This window comes from Tursiops truncatus, chromosome 2 (assembly GCF_011762595.2).
Source record: "Tursiops truncatus isolate mTurTru1 chromosome 2, mTurTru1.mat.Y, whole genome shotgun sequence".
Classification (NCBI taxonomy): domain Eukaryota; kingdom Metazoa; phylum Chordata; class Mammalia; order Artiodactyla; family Delphinidae; genus Tursiops; species Tursiops truncatus.
The window spans coordinates 103,580,639-103,600,752 of record NC_047035.1 but is presented as its reverse complement, the minus strand read 5'-3'; the positions used below and the strand labels follow the sequence as shown (position 1 = coordinate 103,600,752).

The 20,114-nt window shown below is 44.1% G+C and overlaps 1 protein-coding gene across 1 annotated transcript in view; it reads left to right on the top strand.

Moving 5' to 3' along the window:
- RORA (RAR related orphan receptor A) overlaps positions 1–20,114 on the top strand; it is a 929,914-nt gene that overhangs the window by 180,566 nt on the left and 729,234 nt on the right. Inside the window, exons 3-4 of the mRNA XM_073801103.1 lie at positions 15,334–15,380; positions 15,768–16,008. Of these exons, the coding sequence (XP_073657204.1) occupies positions 15,843–16,008 (166 nt within the window). The 5' untranslated portion in view covers positions 15,334–15,380; positions 15,768–15,842. The remainder of the gene's footprint in view (positions 1–15,333; positions 15,381–15,767; positions 16,009–20,114) is intronic.

Genomic DNA, 20,114 nt, shown 5'->3' with positions numbered 1-20,114 from the left:
ATTCTTGAAGTGTGGTCCGGGACCAACATCAGCAGCATCACCTGGGAACTTGTTGAATAGATGAATTCTCAGACCCCACCCAGACTTACTGAATCAGAAACTCTAGAGCCCAGCAGTCTTTTTGTTTTCTTTCTTTCTTTGTTAATTTTTAAAATTTATTTTATTAACGTATAGTTGATTTAGAAAGTTGTGTTAATTTCTGCTGTACAGCAAAGTGACTCAATTACACACACATACACAGATCCAGCAGTCTTTTTAACAAGCCCTCCAGGGGACTCTGACCCTCACTCAGTTTGAGAGCCTCTGCTTTATATTAGAGGGATACTAGTATCTTATATCTGCAGAGTGCTTAAACTATAGAAAATGTTGCTACATGCTTTTAATACTGGTAACAGTTCTGGTTCTGCAAAGGAGCAATGGTTACTTTTCCTATTTCCAACTGAGGAATGGAAGGTTCTGTAGCAGAAATGGCTGGCTCACTAACAGGACTGCATTTGTGCTTGGGTATCCATCCCTCAGGGAAGGTGACCTTTCAACAATTTAGAATGAATCTCAGTTAGCCTGAGCCAATTCTGGTACTCCCAATCCCTTTTCCGGTGGTTGGCTTAGGAGTGGAGTTGTGACTCAGTCTAGCCAACAGGCATGAATGAAGATATATTGAGGAGCTCCTGGGGCCTGTTTTCTCTCTTTAAAAAAAGTACAAGGATGAGATGGCCCTCTTCTCCTGCTGGACATGATACCTGGTGCAGCAGCAGTCATACTGTCATCAAGAGGGAGGTAGCATGAGGCCCAAGCCGACATTCAGAGAATGCAAAGTTGGGAGATGGAAAAGCCCTTGTCAATATCACTGAAGGCAGAATTAGCCAACCCCAGGATCCATCCTATCATAGGACCTCTTGTATTCTGACACATTTTTATTCTTAAGACATTTTGAGTGGGTTTTCCACAACCCAGTAAAGTCCCACATGGAGAAAGACTGGCCAAGGGTAACAGAGCTAGGCATCTGGACTCATGTTCAGAGGTCTTAAACCTCTGCTGTCTCCATAACATAACTTGCTGAAGGATGGATCCTGATGGATGATGGTTCCGATAGATGGCGCAAAATTAATACAGTAATTCACACACGTACCTCATACTGCATTCCATACCACTCCCACCACCCACCCCATTAGCTAGTTTCTTGAGCTGAAATTCTAGACTATCATATCTTTATCTCCAGTACCTAGCAAAATGCCAGGCCCACAATAAATGGTAACTAATATTACTTTCACAATGCCGTAAAAAATGTTTGTCAGTGGAGGGAATGACCAAATAAACGCATGAGTGACTATTGAGGGGTGGATGGCATATATATATATATATATATATATGTACATTTAAGGTACTTCCGCTCTATAAAAGTCAGTTTAATGGTAGTCTTACATGTTTAAACCCAGACAAGCTCTCACTGTAAAACATGTCAGAGTTCAGTGGAGGAAGTACTGGAGAGGAGGGAAGCTTATTCTTTTGATAGAATCACTGTCCATAAGAGCAAAAGGGGAATTTGTGGTTACGGAGACCATCATTTTAGAAATTAGGAAACTGAGGTCCAGGAGAAGCAGTGACTCACCTGAGGAAACAGAGCTGGTTGGAGCCAAACCCAAACTGAAGCCTGTTTTCTCTGTCTCCAGAACACAGGGCTTGAACTTCTGGCTCTCAAATGCCTCTCAGCGCCTTCAAAAACCAGGGCCCTTTGCTTTGAGAGGATTCTGCTGACCAAAGTGTGGAGGACTCCTCTGGGGGAAGGACCAGTGGGAGGGAGGCTGCCACCACTCTCCTGCTCTATCCTCTTCCCCTTCCTGCTCTCCCTCCTTCTCCTTCTTCTTTTCCCCCTCCTTTCCCTTCTTACTCTTGTTTCTCTGTAATCATGTGGTTTTTTTTAAGTCTTCCTGTCTTACATAGAATCAGCAGATGTTAGATTTGGAAAGGACCCTACAACTCATCTAGTCTAGCCTCCTTGTTTGATTGATGAGGAAGCAGATGTCTGGGGAGAGGAGAGGAAAGTGATTTGTCCAGGAAATCTGAACAGTTCTAGAGCCTGCATTGGGCAGTGATGGGCAGGTCTGGTGTCGTCTGAAGTTGAGAAGGGGGGCAGGGTTGTCACCCTCAGATCTGCCATCCATGAGTTGTATGATCTTGGTCGTGTTACTTCTCTCTGTGCTTCAGTTTCCTGAAATATAACAGGGGAACGATCGCTTTAGCTGTTTATTGTGTCACTGTCTGGGAAATATGTGTAAAGTGCAGGAAATATGTTTAAAGAACTTGAAGGCTGAGTGCTCAGTAGCTGTTAGTTGTATAATAATATCTAATATGTGCTGATGAGGAGGATGAGACAATGATCAAGACTTGGAATTTGGACCCAGCTTTCTTTTTTTTTTGCGGTACGCGGGCCTCTCACTGTTGCGGCCTCTCCCGTTGCGGAGCACAGGCTCCGGACGCGCAGGCTCAGCGGCCATGGCTCACGGGCCCAGCCGCTCCGCGGCATGTGGGATCCTCCCGGACCAGGGCACGAACCCGTGTCCCCTGAATCGGCAGGCGGACTCCCAACCACTGTGCCACCAGGGAAGTCCTGGTCCCAGGTTTCTTAATTCTTGTTTCTTTCCACTGATCCATCCATCTGCCCCCTTTTCTTCTTCATTTCCCTAGTTTGAGATTTAAACTTTAGTTTTGTTTTTCATTTTATTATTGTTTGCATTAGAAAGAAAATGTTGTCATAGAAAGAACAGGGGCACTGCAATTAAACAGACCTAGATTGAGAGCCTATATTCACTGAATATTAACTATGGAGCTCTGGTCAAACTCCCTAAGAATCTGGGCTAAGTTTCTTTGTAAAGCAGGGATTCCATCACGCAGTTCCTAGCACTGTGATAACATAAGTAACACTCCTTGTATCGTTCAAAACATGTTGACTTTTCCCTGAAGCCACAACTCAGTAAGCATGCAGGTAAGGATTCCAAGTCATAACTATATCTTCTCTGGGGCACCCCTAAAATTGAAGAGTGGAACTATTTGCCCAAATGGGCCAAGCCCAAATTAACTTGAATCCAGCCTGATCGTTTGGTTAAGGCTGAGGCCAACTGGTGACCTTGTAGAGTCATATGGTTAAGGTGTGGCTGACAATGAATGTAAACTATTGACCCCATTTGGGGTCATGTTCATGGGGATCATGTTGTCTCCTATCATAAAGGCTCTGTCTGTCCTCAAAGATCCCACTGCTCCAGTAAAACAAATGGTGCTCTCAAGTGACCTTTCTGTCAGCCAAATGAGGACAGCTGCCAGTAAAGTTTGGTTTGCTAAATTTGGGCCCATGAAGCAGCCTGGGACAGAGGGGGGAGGGGTGGTAAATGGGGAGATGGGGGTCCTGGGTCCTCCTTTCACTCGGCCACCAGCTCTGTGAGTGACTTTGGCCAAGTCCGCACTGACCTCTCTAGTTTCCTTGCTGACACTTAAGAACCCTTCCTGTTCTCTGGGTCCACAGTGCTATTTCTCCATTTGATGAACTTCCTCAGCACCAGAACATTCCATCCGTAACATCTTCCATATTGAACATCTGCTTTATTCCATCTCTTGTAACACAGCTCCCTCCAACACTGTGTCTTTTGTAGTGCCAAGAATTCTTTTGGCAATTAAATGGAATTGCAGAGGGGCCTTGGAAATCATCTGGTTCCATCAGATGAGAAAACTGAAACTCAGAGATGTTGAGCAACTTCTCCAAAGCCACACAGCCTTTTGACAGCTGTTCTGTGACTCCTGCCTTCAGCCTCCTGCAGTGACACAGTGGTTGGTGCATGATGATGTATCCTTTTTGGTCATATCATCATGGAATAAGTACGAAGGGTAACAGCTGTGTAGACCCAAGGCTTTATTTCCTTTGTTTTGACAACATGTCCCCAGGAAGAAAATATTTGCGGATCTAACTTTTGGATGTGAAGCAAGTGTCAAACTGAAATGTTATTGACTCTTTAGTGCTTCCTACTCTGATAAATGTATCCAATATGTTCCCAGTGACTCATCTGCAGGGCGGATGTATCTTTTTTTTCTTCTCCTTTGACACTGACGTTTTTGTAGTTCTACACAGGGCTCCCCCTCCCCAAATCTGCATATGCATCCACAATTAGCCACAGCACTATGGAATTTCATCCAAAAATTAATAATTTGATTGGTTATTCAAAATCTCAAGCATCTTGACAGCCAGCAATCAATTGAGGGGGAAAATAATATGTAAACTGATGATTTATCTTCTTCTTTTTCCAACAAATGAGCCTGTCTATGAGCCAGTCTATGAGCCAGACAACATTTTGGGAAGTTATGGGAGGATGATTTGCTTGATCACTATATCTAGATGATCCCTGAAAAATATGAAGGGTTTTCTAAAACTCAAGTTGGTCCTTGAAATATTAGCTTTCTTACTGTAAAAAAAAAAAAAAATCAGAAAGGGGAGTACAATGTAATATTTTTATTTTCACTGTGTCATAAAGAGGTTCAGAAAGATCCCAAACTGAAAACTGTGAAATAAAATTAGTGATGAAATAAATGACATGAGAGCCTTAAGACTAAATATACACTGAGACCCTTAAGTGGCGAAAACTATGCTGGGAAGAAGCGTGGTTTACAGAAGACTAAAGCTGCTGATTTTAATTAGCCCCAGGTATCCCTTTTCCAAAATGTATGGCAGAAAACAACTCCCTTAGAACAGATCTTTATAAGATCAGTTATAAGGTCTTTTATAACTTCCACGTATTTACAGAATTTTGAATGCCAGAAGGCACAAAAAGGAAGAAAGTGAGAAAAGAAAAAAAGAATCTTAGTGTACATACATACTGAAAATATGAAAAGATATGAAAAACAAAATAAATACATACATTATCTACACAAGCATCCTATGCCTTGAGACTATATAGATCCTAACTTCTAATAAGAGCAGGATTCTATACTCTTATACACAGGTTCTCCAGAAATATAGACATTTAGCAATTAGCACTCACACCAGTGTTTTCACTTTAACGATAGCTAAGTAACAGACTCACCAGCAATTCATTAAAATTCAACCCTAAGAAAATCTCTGATGATACCTTTTTATGAATTTGACCTGAGGCTGCTCACTAGAGGGAACAGAAATTGCATCTGACACAATAATGTGCTCTAACTGTAAAAGGTCCTAAAAGATAGGGAGTTCCCAAAATGAATAGGAAAGGGACCTCCCCAAAGCAGTGGTCAAAATTTTTTGGTTTCCTTTATTGATGGCATTTGGTTTAACATCAGTGGTTCTCAGATTCGGCTGAGCAGACTCGGCTGTTCATTAGAGTCACCCATGGAGCTTTGACCGCTTCCAGCCTGGGCTGCACCCCAAACCAATCAAACCAGAATCTCTGAGGGTGGGACCCAGGCATCAGTAGGTTTTAAAACTTTCAGGTGACTACAACGTGCAACCAAGCTTGAGAACCTCTGGTCTACAGATAAGCCATCTCTGATGATTGGATTATTGGCCGCAATTGTTCACTCTCCTGTGGTATGTAGGGCTACACATTCAAACCCTCGCCCTGGCCTCTTGGTGGGCTGAGGGTGTTTCCCCACCCCTTGACTTTGGATTTGGCCATGTGACTTGTTTTGGCCAATGGGCTGTTAGCTCATGTGATGCATGCGAAGGCTTGACCTGTGCTTGGTTGATGGGCTTGCTCTCTTGTGCACTTGCCTTTGGCCACGAACAAAGCAGGCCTCAGTCAACCACTGTCCCAAGAACAATGAGAGATGCACAGAGCAGACCTAGATCCAGTCAGCCACTAGGAGCCAAGCCCAGCTGAACCCTAGCTTGCCTACAGACATAAGAATGAGAAAGAAGAGCTTATTTTTGTAAGCCACTGAGTTTGGGGATGCTTTGTTAGGCAGCATTGGTGTGTAAAGTAACTGACATATGTAAAATTTTAAAAAATTATTTAGTGAGATGGCCAACTACATTTTGGGGCCAACTACATTTCTTTGGGCATGAAAGAGAGGAGCAACTTAGAACTATTTCTAAAGGAAAGTTTGACCCATAATATCTACTATGATGTAGCTTTTTGGAACAGTGCTACTGTCTTTGTCACCCTTCTGATCTGTTAAGCAGAAAATATTTCCTGCTGATTTCTTACTCAGTTTCACACAGGCCCTCCATCTAAACATTTATCTTCACCAGGGCAGAACTGGCATTCTGAATTATCAGTGCCCCAGGCTAGTTTAACAGGTTTTTTTCTTTTGCCTTTTTTTTTTTTTTTAATTTTAAAATTTAAGCTCTATCCAAGTTTTTGTGGAAAAACAGGGGAAAAAAAAAAAAAAACGGGAAAAAACTACCACCAAAATATGAGCCCAGTATAGACTTAGTTATGGTAAAAGTTTCCTTACAGGGACCGGGTGGGGGGTCAGTGGTTGTGCTGCAGATGTAGGCCAAGTTAAGTCCACAGAGGCATGGATCTTTTCTCTCATATAAGAGCCCTCCTTAGGATTCACAGTTGTTCATATATATGCATTTATAATTTAGGTAGTCTTGGATCTAGGACAGTGGTCTTCAAACCTGAGTGTGCATTGGAATCACAAGGATGGCTTTTTACAACACAGATTGCTGGACCCCACCCCCAGAGTTTCTAACTCAGTAAGTCTGATGTGAGACCAGAAAAATCTGTATTTTTTTAAAATTTTATATTGGAGTGTAGTTGATTTACAATGCTGTGTTAGTTTCAGGTGTACAGCAAAGTGATTCAGTTATACATATACATGTATCTATTCTTTTTCAGATTCTTTTCCCATTTAGGTTATTACAGAATATTGAGTAGAGTCCCCTGTGCTATACAACAGGTCCTTGTCCATTATCTATTTTTTATACATAGTAGTGTGTATATGTTAATCCCAAACTCCTGATTTATCCCTCCCCCCAACCTTTCCCCTTTGGTAACCATAAGTTTGTTTTCTAAGTCTGTGAGTCTGTTTCTGTTTTGTAAATAAGTTCATTTGTATCATTTTTTTAGATTCCACATATAAATGATATCATATGATATTTGTCTTTCTCTGTCTGACTTATCACTTAGTATGATAATCTCTAGGTCCATCCATACTGCTGCAAATGGCATTATTTCATCCTTTTTTATGGCTGAGTAATATTCCATTGTATATATGTACCACATCTTCTTTATCCATTCATCTGTTGATGGACATTTAGGTTGCTTCCACGTCCTGACTATTGCAAATGGTGCAGCACTGAACATTGAGGTGCATGTATCTTTTCAAATTATGGTTTTCTCCAGATACATGCCCAGGAGTGGGATTGCTGGATCATAAGGTAGCTCTATTTTTAGTTTCTTAAGGGACCTCCATACTGTTCTCCATAGTGGCTGTACCAATTTACATTCCCACCAACAGTGTAGGAGGGTTCTTTTTTCTCCACGCCCTCTCCAGCATTTATTGTTTGTAGACTTTTTGATGATGGCCATTCTGACGGTGTGAGGTGATACTTCATTGTAGTTTTGATTTGCATTTCTCTAATAATTAGTGATGTTGAACATCTTTTCATGTGCTTTTTGGCCATCTCAATGTCCTCGTTGGAGAAATGTCTATTTAGATCTTCTGCCCATTTTTTGATTGGGTTGTTTGTTTTTTTGATATTGAGCTGCACGAGCTGTTTGTATATTTTGGAGATTAATCCCTTGTCGGTCAGATCGTTTGCAAGTATTTTCTCCCATTTTGTGGGTTGTCTTTTTGTTTTGTTTATGGTTTCCTTTGCTGTGCAAAAGCTTTTAAGTTTAGAAAATTTGTATTTCTAACAAGTTCCCAGGTGACTCTGATGTTGCTGGTCTTTGGACCACCCTTTGAGAACCACTGACTGGAGTACAAAGTATGTATATTTGAGATGTATTCTCTTTGGGACATTGCCTTGCACAAGGAAGATTCTTACATATTTCCTCAGTGGAAAAATGCCTGTATATAACATTAAGAGTTGGTCCACCTGGAGAACAGAAATGGAGTCAGCAGCCTCAAATCTCTTTGCAAAAAGCTCACCTATTCCCACGACCACTTCCTAAATGTATATCTTTAGTCCTGACTCCAGGAAAAACAACTCATGAAAAGCTCTCTTTTCAAGGATGCCTTCCTTGATTTCTCCAACAGCGAACACTGGCTTTTTCTTTACAATCCTAGTACTTTATCTGAACCTCTCCCATGGCATTTAATACTACATAGCTTAGAGTACAGGTGCTGACGGACTTGACTTACCCCCTCACAGAAGATGTAAATCTACCTGATTCATATCAGAATCCCTTATAGCATGTTTCCATAGCGGGTGCAAAATAAAAATGTATAGAATCTAAAACCGATTAGTGAATATCTATGTGAAGGTGGCGCAGAAGTTCAAAAGATTAAAACTTGAAATAAAAAGCCTGCACCATCCATTACAATGACCACTAGCTACATGTGGCTATTTAAGTTAATAAAATTAAAAATCCACTTTCAAGCTAGAGTAATCAGGACAGTGTGGTATTGGTGAAAGAACAGACAAACAGACCAATGGTACATAATAGAGAGCCCAGAAATAGACCCACATAAATACAGTCAACTGATCTTTAACAAAGGAGCAAAGACAATACAATGGAGAGAATGTAGTCTTTTTAATAAATGGTGCTGAAACAATTGGACATTTACATGCAAAAAATGAACCTAGACACAGACCTTACAACTTTTCATAAATATTAACTCAAAATGAATCATATTCCTAAATGCATAACACAGAACTATAAAACTCTTAGAAGGTAACATAGGAGAAAATCTAGATGACCTTGGACACAGTGATGACTTTTTAGATACAACGTCACAGGCATGATCCATGAAAGAAAGAATTGATAAGCTGGATTTCATTAAAATTAATCATTTCTGCTCTGTGAAAGACAGTGTCAGGAGAGTGAGAAGACAAGCCATAGACCAGGAGAAAATATTTCCAAAAGACATATCTGATAAAAGAATGGTATCTAAACTAAACAAATAGCTTAAAAATCAATAATAAGACAACAAACAGCCCACTTAAAAATGGGTAAAAGATCGGAAAAGATACCTCACCAAAGAAGGTACACAGATGGCAAATAAGCATATGAAAAGATGCTCCACATCATAGGTCATTAGGGAAATGTAAATTAAAACAACGAGATACCACTACAAGCCTCTTAGAATGGCCAAACTTCAGAACAACAAGAACACCAAATGCTGCAGAGGATGTAGAGAAACAGGAACTCCCATTCATTGCTGGTGGGAATGCAAAATGATAACAGAGCTTTGGGATACAGTCTGGTAGTTTCTTACAAAATTCAACATACTCTTACCATATGACCCAGCAACTGGGCTCCTCGGTATTTACCCAAAGGAACTGAAAACTTATGTCCAAACGAAAACCTGCACATGGATGTTTATAGCAGCTTTATAATTTCCATAACTTGGAAGCAACCAAGATGTCCTTCAGTTGGTGAATTGAAAAATAAACTGTGGTATACCCAGGCATGGAATATTATTCGGTGCTAAAAACAAATCAGCTATTAAACCATGAAATGACATGGAGGAAACTTAGATGCATATTACTAAGTGAAAGCAGCCCATCTGAAAAGGCTACATACTGCGTGACATTCTTGAAAAGGCAAAACTATGGAGACAGTAAAAAGATCAGTGATGGCTAGGGGTTGGGAGGAGAGAGGGATGCATAGGTGGAGCACCGAGGATTTTTAGGGCAGTGGAACTACTCTGTATGATACTATAATGGTGGATACCTATCATTTGTCAAAACCCATAGAATGTACAACACCAAGAGTGAACCCTAATGTAAACTATGGACTTTGGATGATAATTACGGTTCAGTGTAGGTTCATTGACTGTAACAAATGTACCACTCTGGTGGAGGATATTATTATGGGGGAGGCAGTGAGCGTGTGGAGGCAGGAGGCATATGGAAATCTGTGCACTTCTTGCTTAATTTTGCTGAACCTAAAACTGCTCTAAAAAAATAGAGTCTATTTAAAAGGAAAAAATTCAGTCACATCAACCTTATCTCAAGTGCTTAATAGCCACATATGGCTAGTGGCCATCATACTGGATAACACAAATATGGTTCTATTGGAGAGACTCCTCTAAGACTCCTCTAAGACTCCAAGTCACTTTCATCTATATTATGAGACCCTCACCAACTCTGCTGTAAGTGGTTGAAAAAAAAAGGTGATCAAACCCATTTTATAAATGGAAACATGGATCTTTAGAGAAGTTAAGTGAATTGCTTCATGGCAAAGTGGAGGAGCCTAATCTATAGAATAACTATGAGACATGAGAGAGTATCTAGAATCTAATAGGTATTCAATAAATTGCACTCCTTTATTTGTTGATGTATTCACAGCTTCCTTTATTTTTGTGGTGGTCTCTAGGGCAGCTGAAGCCTCATCACTGAATGCCACTTAGTTTTGGTGAACACATCTTACTTTCTCTGTAAAACACAGTAGTTTTGCTTCTCTTTTCCTTAGCACCCAGCTTAATGCCCTGCAAAAAGTAGGCACGCGATTAAGATTTTGTAAAATGACAAGATGGATGTTAACTCTTGACCCAGTGGTGCCCCCCAGCTGAACCCTAGCAATTACTCTAGTTAAATCATTAGAATACCTACTATGTACCAGACACATTCCATACCAGCCCTGACCGATAGATGTATAATGTAAAGTACACAGTAATATTATATTTTCAGTAGCCAGATTTTTAAAAGTTAAAATAGATGAAATTATTTAAATAATATATTTTATTTAACCCAATATATCCAACCTATTGTCATTTCGACATGCACTCAATATAAAATTATTAATGAGACGCTCTACATTTTTTTGTACTGTCTTCAAAATCTAATGTGGATTTTTAACATTTATCACGTATTTCAGTTTGGATCAGCCACATTTCAAGTAGTCAATAGCCACATGCAGCTAGTGGTTACTGCCTTGGACAGTACAGTTTTATACAGGATTTTATTAAAGATGCATAACAATAATAGCAAAATTTTGAGTGGCAAGCATTTTGGAAGGCTCATCTTATCTAACCCTCCTAATTACCCTCATCTATAGATGAGGAAACACAGGCGTAGAAATGGTTAGTGACTCATCCTTGACCTAGTACGTGGCAGAGTTGGATCTTGAATTCCGGTAATAGGAAGATTCCACACCCGGCCATGGATTAATTGGGTGTCTTGAGCAAGTCACTGTAGTTTCCTCTTCTACAAAATAGGAAGAGGGGTGGAGTGGATCATCCAGAGTGGACATTGCATGCCTTCATCTTCCTTTTTATTCTGAAGCATCTGGCAAGCCTGGATCTCCTGTTCCACCCATGAGGACTTCGGATTTACACCGGTCCTCCTCTGATTTGAACAAAGTGCTGTTCTTAACCTGGACTTTTCTGGTTGGGGCTGCTCTGACCATAAACCTATAAACTTTGCAGCAGAATGGAGAGCCCCTCCCATGCCCAAGAGTGGTGCTGCATGTTCGTTTCAGTTTCTTCTATTTTGCGGTACGCGGGCCTCTCACTGTTGTGGCCTCTCCCGTTGCGGAGCACAGGCTCCGGACGCGCAGGCTCAGCGGCCATGGCTCACGGGCCCAGCCGTTCCGCGGCATGTGGGATCTTCCGGGACCGGGGCACGAACCCGCGTTCCTGCATCGGCAGGCGGACTCTCAACCGCTGCGCCACCAGGGAAGCTCAGCTGCAGTTTCTTGATGCTTTTTTGAAAGAAAAGAAACTTCTTGCCTGGGCACTTGGTTTTAATTTTCTGTCTTCTTTGTTCTTAGGTATGTTGTAGAAAGCTCCCCTCTCCCAAGGAAATTCTACTATATATTTCCATAATTTTCCTTCTCTCCCTCTCCCAGAAATGCAAAGAAAATAACTGTCAACATTTTTTTGCATACATAAATTTTAACAGCCTGTACATGTCAACTAATCTTTTATCCAGGAGGGAAAAGCTTATTTCAAGTGATTGAAAGTTGAAACACTTTGGTTTTCATTCTTATTGTGTAATGGAATCACTGTGTGGACATGCTACTTTATGATTAGATCATCAATTCCATTTCTCAAATCCACTAACTCTAATAAGTTCCTACTGTGTGCAAGGGCAAAGCCCCTGTTTTCTAGGAATGGATCTTCCACCAGGAAGGGTAAGGCAAATGTTCAACCAACCACAGCACAAGGCAGACCAGACGCCTTAAGAGGGGTGCACAGTACTAAGACAGTTCAAATATTTGGTTTGGGGTAAACCGGGGTGGTTGTACAGAGGAGTTGCCTTTTAGAATGGACCTCTAAAGAAAGGTAGGGATTCAATTAACAGAGAAGGCAGAAAAGAAAAGGCATTTCAGAAGAGGCAGAGGCAACTGTGCCTGTATCCTGCACTACAAGCAGGAAGAGTAGAGAGCAGCACGTGGCCTGGTCTGAGGATTACACATGGATTGCAGGAATTATGTAAGGATGTCAGGCCGTTTAGCAAACTCCTGGCGCCAGTGTCCCGCTCCCAACCCTCCACCCATGGGAGACAGCATTCATCAATCACAGCCCACACCTTTCCAGACAGCCTCAGGAGTTCCTTCATGAGATGCGATCAATTTGCCATCCCTGGTGCAGGAGTGCAGGGATAAGTGAGGTAGAGCCTTGAATACCTTGTTGACTAGTTAGTAGTTAATTGGATAGGCGATAGGGAGCCATTAAAGTCTTGTAAGCAGGGAAGTGACATGGTGGGAAATGAGAACTATAGTTCAGGATAATGAACTTGGCAATGCTTTCTGGGATGGATTAGCATGGTTATAAGACCAAAGGCCAGTTATTTGGAAGGTTATGGTTTAGACGAGCAATAATGTCTGGAATTGGAGTGTTAGCTGCAGAAAGGAGGGGCAGATGTCACAGAGGTAGAATTGAAAGCAACTGGCGAGTCTGGCTGGCTGTGGAGAGTGAGGTGCAGGAGTGAGAGAGGGGAGTCAAAGCCAACTCTGAGCTTCCCAGTAATGACCTTGGAATAAGAAAAAACTGGAGTCACCATCAAGAGGGGAGCCTGTGATTGAAGAGGAGGTAGGGGAGTTCTGGTGAGTTTGGGGGGGGGGCAAGAGGAGTCTACAGAAAATGGTTTTTAGGCTTCTGTCTTCTACAAAGCATAGGTTTTTCTAAGCCATTGTCTCAGAACTCAGTACTGCAAAGTAAAATAACCATTTTTAAGCAAACACTATTGCCTTTCACAATGAACAGAGTCTAAGGAAGGCTCCCATCTTTCCAAATATTTGGAAAATTGGAAAGCCTTGTAATTAGTAATCAGGGAAGGGACATAAGGGAAGGAAAGAAATATAACCTTAATCACTGTGCTTCTCAGGTTTCAAACACTTCCCCAATCCAGGTAATTTACACTTTAGTAATAATGATTGACAGTCAAGGAATGGATCTAACTCACTTTTATTTTTCCCTTAGGGAAAGCACTTGAGTTCCCAATTGTTTTAAATTGCAGAAGCAGTAATTGTTTTAGGAAGGCAAGAGAAATGGCTTTTTGGTACCCTGACGGGAATATGGAGTCTTTCTTAACTAAGGTCACTGGGGCCATACTCAGGATGGTCTTTCCTGGATAAACAAATACCAGTTTAGTCAAAGGAAAACAGCAAAAGAACCCATAAAGGCCCAGGGGAATACATTTCACCCAAAATATTAATAAGTTGCTATTGGTACCTAAAATGAGCCAGAGATCTTTTTTGAGCTGCTTGCATCCCAAATAGAATCATTGGTGAAATTTAATATGAAAAGTTTCTTTTCTCCCAAATATTCTAAAATAAATATGGAGCAGTGGATGTATTTTGACATACTTGCTGTCCCAGAGGAACTTATTTATTAAACCGTGCACTTTGATATATTTGTTTACTTAGAAAAGTCAAGTGTGACAAGCTAGGTCAATTGCATCAAGAACGTTATTAACAGGCTGACCCATTGTAAATGGCGTGAAGGCTGCTCTGGAAATCTGTGCTTTGATGTATGGGGAAACGGACACATCTGATTTGGGAGGGAGGAGACAATCATGGCATTGTTTGTAGGCGCCAACAGACAGGCAAAAGCCAGGGATCCTTGCAGAGACTGGATTAAGGTATCAGAACTGTTCACATCTCATTTGCATCACTCCGAAGAGTGGACCACAGGTTTTGCTGATTAACACACAGACCATGGCAAATAGCATTGTGTATTTGAAATCAGACCAAGATCAGTAACAGTAACACAAACCATGTGTGAAGTTTGGCATATGGAGGTTCCTCTTAAGCTATTATCTAACTAGGTTTTTTTCCTCTTATTTTTCAAAAGCATTTTTCCAAACCAGGAAGTTAGCAAAAGCAAAATGTTCCCCAATTCCCTCCCCACCCCCTAAATACTCATATTTATGCCACCTTCTGGTATATAACAATATTTTTTGTTGTCAAAATTTGCAAGGCTTCTGAAAGGAAGGTGGGTGTGTGTTAAAAATGTACTGATTTCATCAGTGTCTCGGCAGGCAAGAGGAAATGGTGGATTGAGTATTGAGGCAGGGAAATCAGGCTACTACCACCTGAATATTTTCCACTCATCCAATTTGTATTTTTCCTTCATAGTGGAGTTCCAGATCAAAGTAACACTGATGCAATTCTTCACTACCCTTGGGTTTCATTAAGCACCCGATGGGCGTGTTTCAGTGGAAGGGGGGACTGCGGAGTGATGCCTACAATGATGTAACTTATTAAAAGCTGTTAATTACCTGAATTTTATCATTCAGATGTTATTAACGCCTCTCCAGTATATCTTTTATGGATGAGACTGTACATTTTATAGCAATAGTACCAGTGGGAATTGACAATTAGCAGCCACGCATTAACTAGATGCAGTGTGGCATATTTCATCCAGTTTAGATAGTCCTCGACCAATCAAGCCAAAGTTTTCTTTAGTAGAAATTGCCCTGCCAAGTGGTTTCTGGATCCTTCTCGGAGGAAACAGCAAAGGAGCTGACAGCGACCGCTTTCAACCATACCAAAAATTGGCTATCCATGGCAATTCTAGACTCACAAATTGTGTTTTAGACACATATATCAAACCAATACTGGAAACCCACTGGACGTCCCATGGCAAAGTAAGAAGTGCCACGTCCTCCGTCCTCCCATCCTCTGCCTTCCTTGGGGTGTCAGCCCAGGTCTAATTCCTTTTTAGTTTCTCCTCAGTCCTGGTCTGGGCTGGCAGGGAGCTACCTGCGATTCCCCGACGTGGATAACCGGATTTGTCTCTTCCCAGGCTGGCTGCGGATGGGGACAAGTTCTGCTCCCGAGAGAGTCTCAGAAGTAGGTACAGAATCATTGTCGCCAATCTTAATTTCTGTCCCTGGGCTAGGGGGGCACGTGAGGCTCTCCCCTCCTCCTCCACTCTTTTCCCCACCTCCTCCACTCTTTTCCCCACCTCCCAAAATTGGCAGCCAGTCCGTGGCTCTCGGTCTGGGGTCTGGAGGGTGGGGAATGTGGGTGTGGGGACCGGCTGGAGAAGCTCTCGCTAGCGCTGCCTGTGGCCAGACCCGCCTCCCATCCCTTCTCCGGCGCACACACACGTCCACCCAGACACACTTCGCGCGCTCCCTTGCGCTCTCGCTCGCCCGCCCGCCGCCGCCTGCTCTCTCCTTCCCCGGTCTCCTTCTCCGTTTTTTTTTTTTTTTTTTTTTTTTTTTGGTACCATAGAGTTGCTCCGAAAACAGAAGATAGAGGGAGTCTCGGAGCTCGCCATCTCCAGCGATCTCTACATTGGGAAAAAACATGGAGTCAGCTCCGGCAGCCCCCGACCCCGCCGCCAGCGAGCCGGGCAGCAGCGGCGCGGACGCGGCCGCCGGCTCCAGGGAGACCCCGCTGAACCAGGAATCCGCCCGCAAGACCGAGCCGCCCGCCCCGGTGCGCAGACAGAGCTATTCCAGCACCAGCAGAGGTAGGAGGCTGCGAGAGGGGCTGAGGAGGGGGCGGCGGGAGCCCCGGCGCGGAGCTGGGGGCGGCCGGGAGCGGGCGCCCGGGTCGCGGGGTCGGGGGCCGCGCGCGAGCCTGCGCCGGCGCCCAGAGCTCGGAGCACCCCCTTCCCCTCCCCCCTCCGCCCCCCAGAAATGTTGCAAACTTTTGCAGCCCGTTCTCGGGTTGCGGGAGGAGAGGGGGGCGGGGGACGCGGCAGGAGGGTTGACAGCCGGCGGGTTCACCCCCTGGCTTTGATTTTTCTGCAAAGAGAGGAGGGAAGCCGCGTTGCCGAAATTAAATACGCTCCCCAAAATACGGAGAACCGGAGAGTGGGGGCCCGGGAAAGAAACTTTTAAAGCGGCAGTGTCCTTTAAAAAGGAAAGGAAGGGGAAAAAAAATTCTGTTTATGACCACCCTCTTCCCCCTTTACCTTTTCTCCTTTGACAGTCTCGGCCCCGGCAGCCCGAGACGGGGTGGGTTTTCGGCTCCCCGCAGAGCTGAGGGGGGCGTTAGGATTGAGTGACCAGGGCAGCCCCGGGGGTGGAGAGGGGGCGCTCCTGGACTTGGGGGGCGACGTGGGCACCTTCTCTGGAGCACGGCGGTGGGTTTGGGATTTGGAGATTGGGCTGGAGGAAGCAGGGTGCGGGCGCGCGAGGTGCTCGCCAAGTTGTCTGGCGGGCGCAGCGAGGGGAGATGCTCAAGTTTGCAGACCCGGGGCTCGCAGCCGGACGCCCAGCCTGGCGGGGGGCGTGTGCGCGTCAACTCGCCCGGGGCGGCGGTCCTGTGGGGCGCTCCACGCGCATTCGGAGTGAGCGTCTGCAAAAGCAAACAAGCAGAAAAAGAAAGATCGCCAAGGCACCCAAACTTATTTCTGACCTGGGAAATCCTTCCCTCTCCAAGCGTTTCTGCAAGAACCTGGGAATGGTCAGTGCGAGTTGAATGCTGGTTGGATAGTGCGATCGATGTTCCCCCCTCCCCGGGCGATATTTACACACTTCATTTTGTAGAATGTGTGTGCGTGTGTATGTGTTTGTTTGCAGGGGGCTCCATTGCCTCCTCCTTGCTTTTTTTTCTAGTTAAAGTGGAGTGTTGGGGAAAGCTCACCCTCTTCCTTCTTTCTTAAAGGTATCGGCACCTGATGTGGGGTTTTTCTTGGGGATGGGGGATTATTTATTTGAATGCGCCTGGAGTTTGCAAACAACAGGAGGAAGCTACGGCTTTAATTACTGTTGTTAATAATGTATAAATCATCCCTGTCACTCTAGAGGAAGCAGGCTCGCGCGAGCCGCCCAGGGCTGGGGGGCAGAGAGGATCTCCAGCCCTGGCTTGGGCACTGGCCCAGCGGGCCCCCTCCTCTTGCCACTCGGCTTCTGGCGGCGATTGGGGAGGGCGGGAGAGGCGAGTGTGGGCCCCCGGGAGCCGCTCCCTTCTTCTCGGTGTTAGAGTTGGAGGTAGGAATATGGCTGATCATGTGCTAGCTGTTTTACAGTATTCCCCCCCTACACACACACCTTAGCCACACCCCCTGTCCAGGCGCTTTCCCATTCACGGAATTCGAGTACAGTAAAAGCCATCAGGATGACACACGCGAAAAACATTTAATTAAAGGCGATTTCGAAAGAGTGAACACATTGAACTGCGGTTTGAGCGGGAGGGAGGGGGCAGCGAGGGTCGGGAGTACAGGGAGGGGGATCGGGGCTGGGGGCCGGGACCTGCAGCTAGCTCGGGGAGTTTGTGTGTGGCGAGCTTTTGGCTGCACAGAGTATATTTAGACCTGAGACGGTGGATTTGGAATGCGAGCGGGTTATGTAACAGGGTTAATCAGAAACACTGGAGAAAATCCCCTTCATGTGTTTCTGAGGCTTTTTTTTTGGGAAGGGTGGGGGACATAGTATGTAGGAAGCCACAGTAATTTCTGGTTTGTGCTGCCACCCCCCTCCATCTTAGGCATCCCCCTCCCGTGTGTTATTAGCATCTTCAGGTGTCATTCTTGCCAGAAGGTGTTCTTGCAAGAGATCGGGGTGGCAGGCTGCAGAACCGACTAGCAAATCCGTAACTGGCTGTTCTTGCAAATTATATAACGATGGGGCTTTCAGTACCACCAGCCCTCTAGGCTCAGCAACAAGGGGAGAGGGACAGCGTAGGGGTAGGATGCCTCTTGCACAGCTGACCTGCTGACCCACATCCCCTTGCCCCCTAGAGGGCCACCCCCCACTCTCTCTTCTTTGAACCAACCTCTTGTCCATCCCTCCAGAGATTTAATGGGGGGAGGGAGAGGAGGTAAGGCCCAAACACTCAACTCACATCCTGCACGCAGGCACTAGGTTATATAACAGTCTGAATGGAAAAAGGAAGGTCAGAGATGGAGGCATCCTTTAGCTAACACAGCAGTAGTAATAGCTTCCAGAAATTATGTGCATTTGCAGACTTTAACCTCAGATGTACTGTCTGCTCCTCAGGGGTACCAACCTTTGAGAGTGAGAGCTAGGGAGAAAAAGAGAGAATGTGTAAGTATGCTTGGTAGATGAGAGTGATTTGAAAATGGGAAATGTTTGGGTTTTCAGATGATGTAATGGAGTTGGCAGAATATGCGAGTCGGCTCCCAGAGTGTAAGCAGCAAGAAAATTGGAGCTGGCATCCAGTATTAATGTTGCATAAATTACAATATCGGAAAGAAATTAACCTACACACTAGGTGATTATGGCTTTTTAATACTTAAAACATAAAGGCACACAACTCAAAAGGAAAAGCAAACATCATCACCTTAAAATTAGCATTTTCAACCTCAAGGAGGGTTGAGTGGAGTCCTTGGTATTGGGTGAAGTGCGATGCTTTCTGATTCGGAAGATGCTTTCCAGAGAGGTAGCTGGATTAGCTTCCAGGCAGCCAGTGTTTGCAGTCCACAGAGATTGTGGTCAGGATTCTCGTGACATTGAGGTGACCTCATGAGACATTACCTAGGTAGACTTGAAGCTGTTGCTGGATTCTGAACACCTGGGAATCTACCGGTGAATGGGCCATGCACCATGAGTGCCTGAGCTTCCAAAGTCAGATGTGTGACTTCATAATCTGAAAGACGGCCTCCCCTTCTTCTGAAAACTGGGCAGGGAATGTTAGCAGTTTTAGTGGAACTGTTCCGTTTTCTGGGTGCTATTAATGATGGCTGGTGTCGTTCAGTTCCATCTTTTCAGCCCAATGAAAGGGAAGAAAGAAAGGCAAGAGGCAACATGGGAAGTAAGAATGAAGCGGAAAAACTACAGCGAAGCTGTAATTTAACAAGGCTTTCAGGGACGTCAGGGAGCCATGAGCATTGTGACATAACTGTTGTTAAAAACCCTCTTTCAAGTAAGTCAGAAAGAGAAAAACAAATATCGTACATTAATGCGTATATGTGGACTCTAGAAAAATGGTACAGACGAACCAGTTTGCAAGGCGGAAATAGAGACACAGATGTAGAGAACAAACGTATGGACACCAAGGGGGAAAAGGAGGGGGTGGTGGGAGGAACTGGGAGATTGGGATTGACATGTATACACTAACACGTATAAAATAGATAACTAATAAGAACCTGCTGTATAGAAAATAAATAAAATAAAATTTAAAAATTCAACCCCCCCTCCCCAAAAACAAAACCCTCTTTCAGAATCTCCTTATTATGCGCATGCCAGAGCTTACGTTTTCTACCTCTCTAAAGTTTACCTCACGGAGCTGTGTGTCACGCAGTCGGTCGGGAACACCAGTGCTGAAGGTGGAAGGCTTTTAGGGCAGGCTGACCTAAGGGAAAAATCGAAGCCAAAAGATGGGATTAACACTGAAAAGCTCAGTTGGGTTGAGATCGAACCCCCTGGAAGCTCGCTTAGATTGACTTAAAATCAGTTAAGAAGGCCTGTAGTTTATATGGAGCCCTGAGGACTTCTAGACCCACAGAAGTCTTTGCCTTTCAAAGTGCTGTGCCACCATTCCCCTCCTCAGTCTTGACTGATTCACTTTCTGGTCTGCTTTCTTGCCTGGCAATTTCGAGCACTTTCTAGAGATTGATTCTTGAATCAGCTTTTCTTATGTGGACCTGGCTCTCCCCAGGGAACAAAT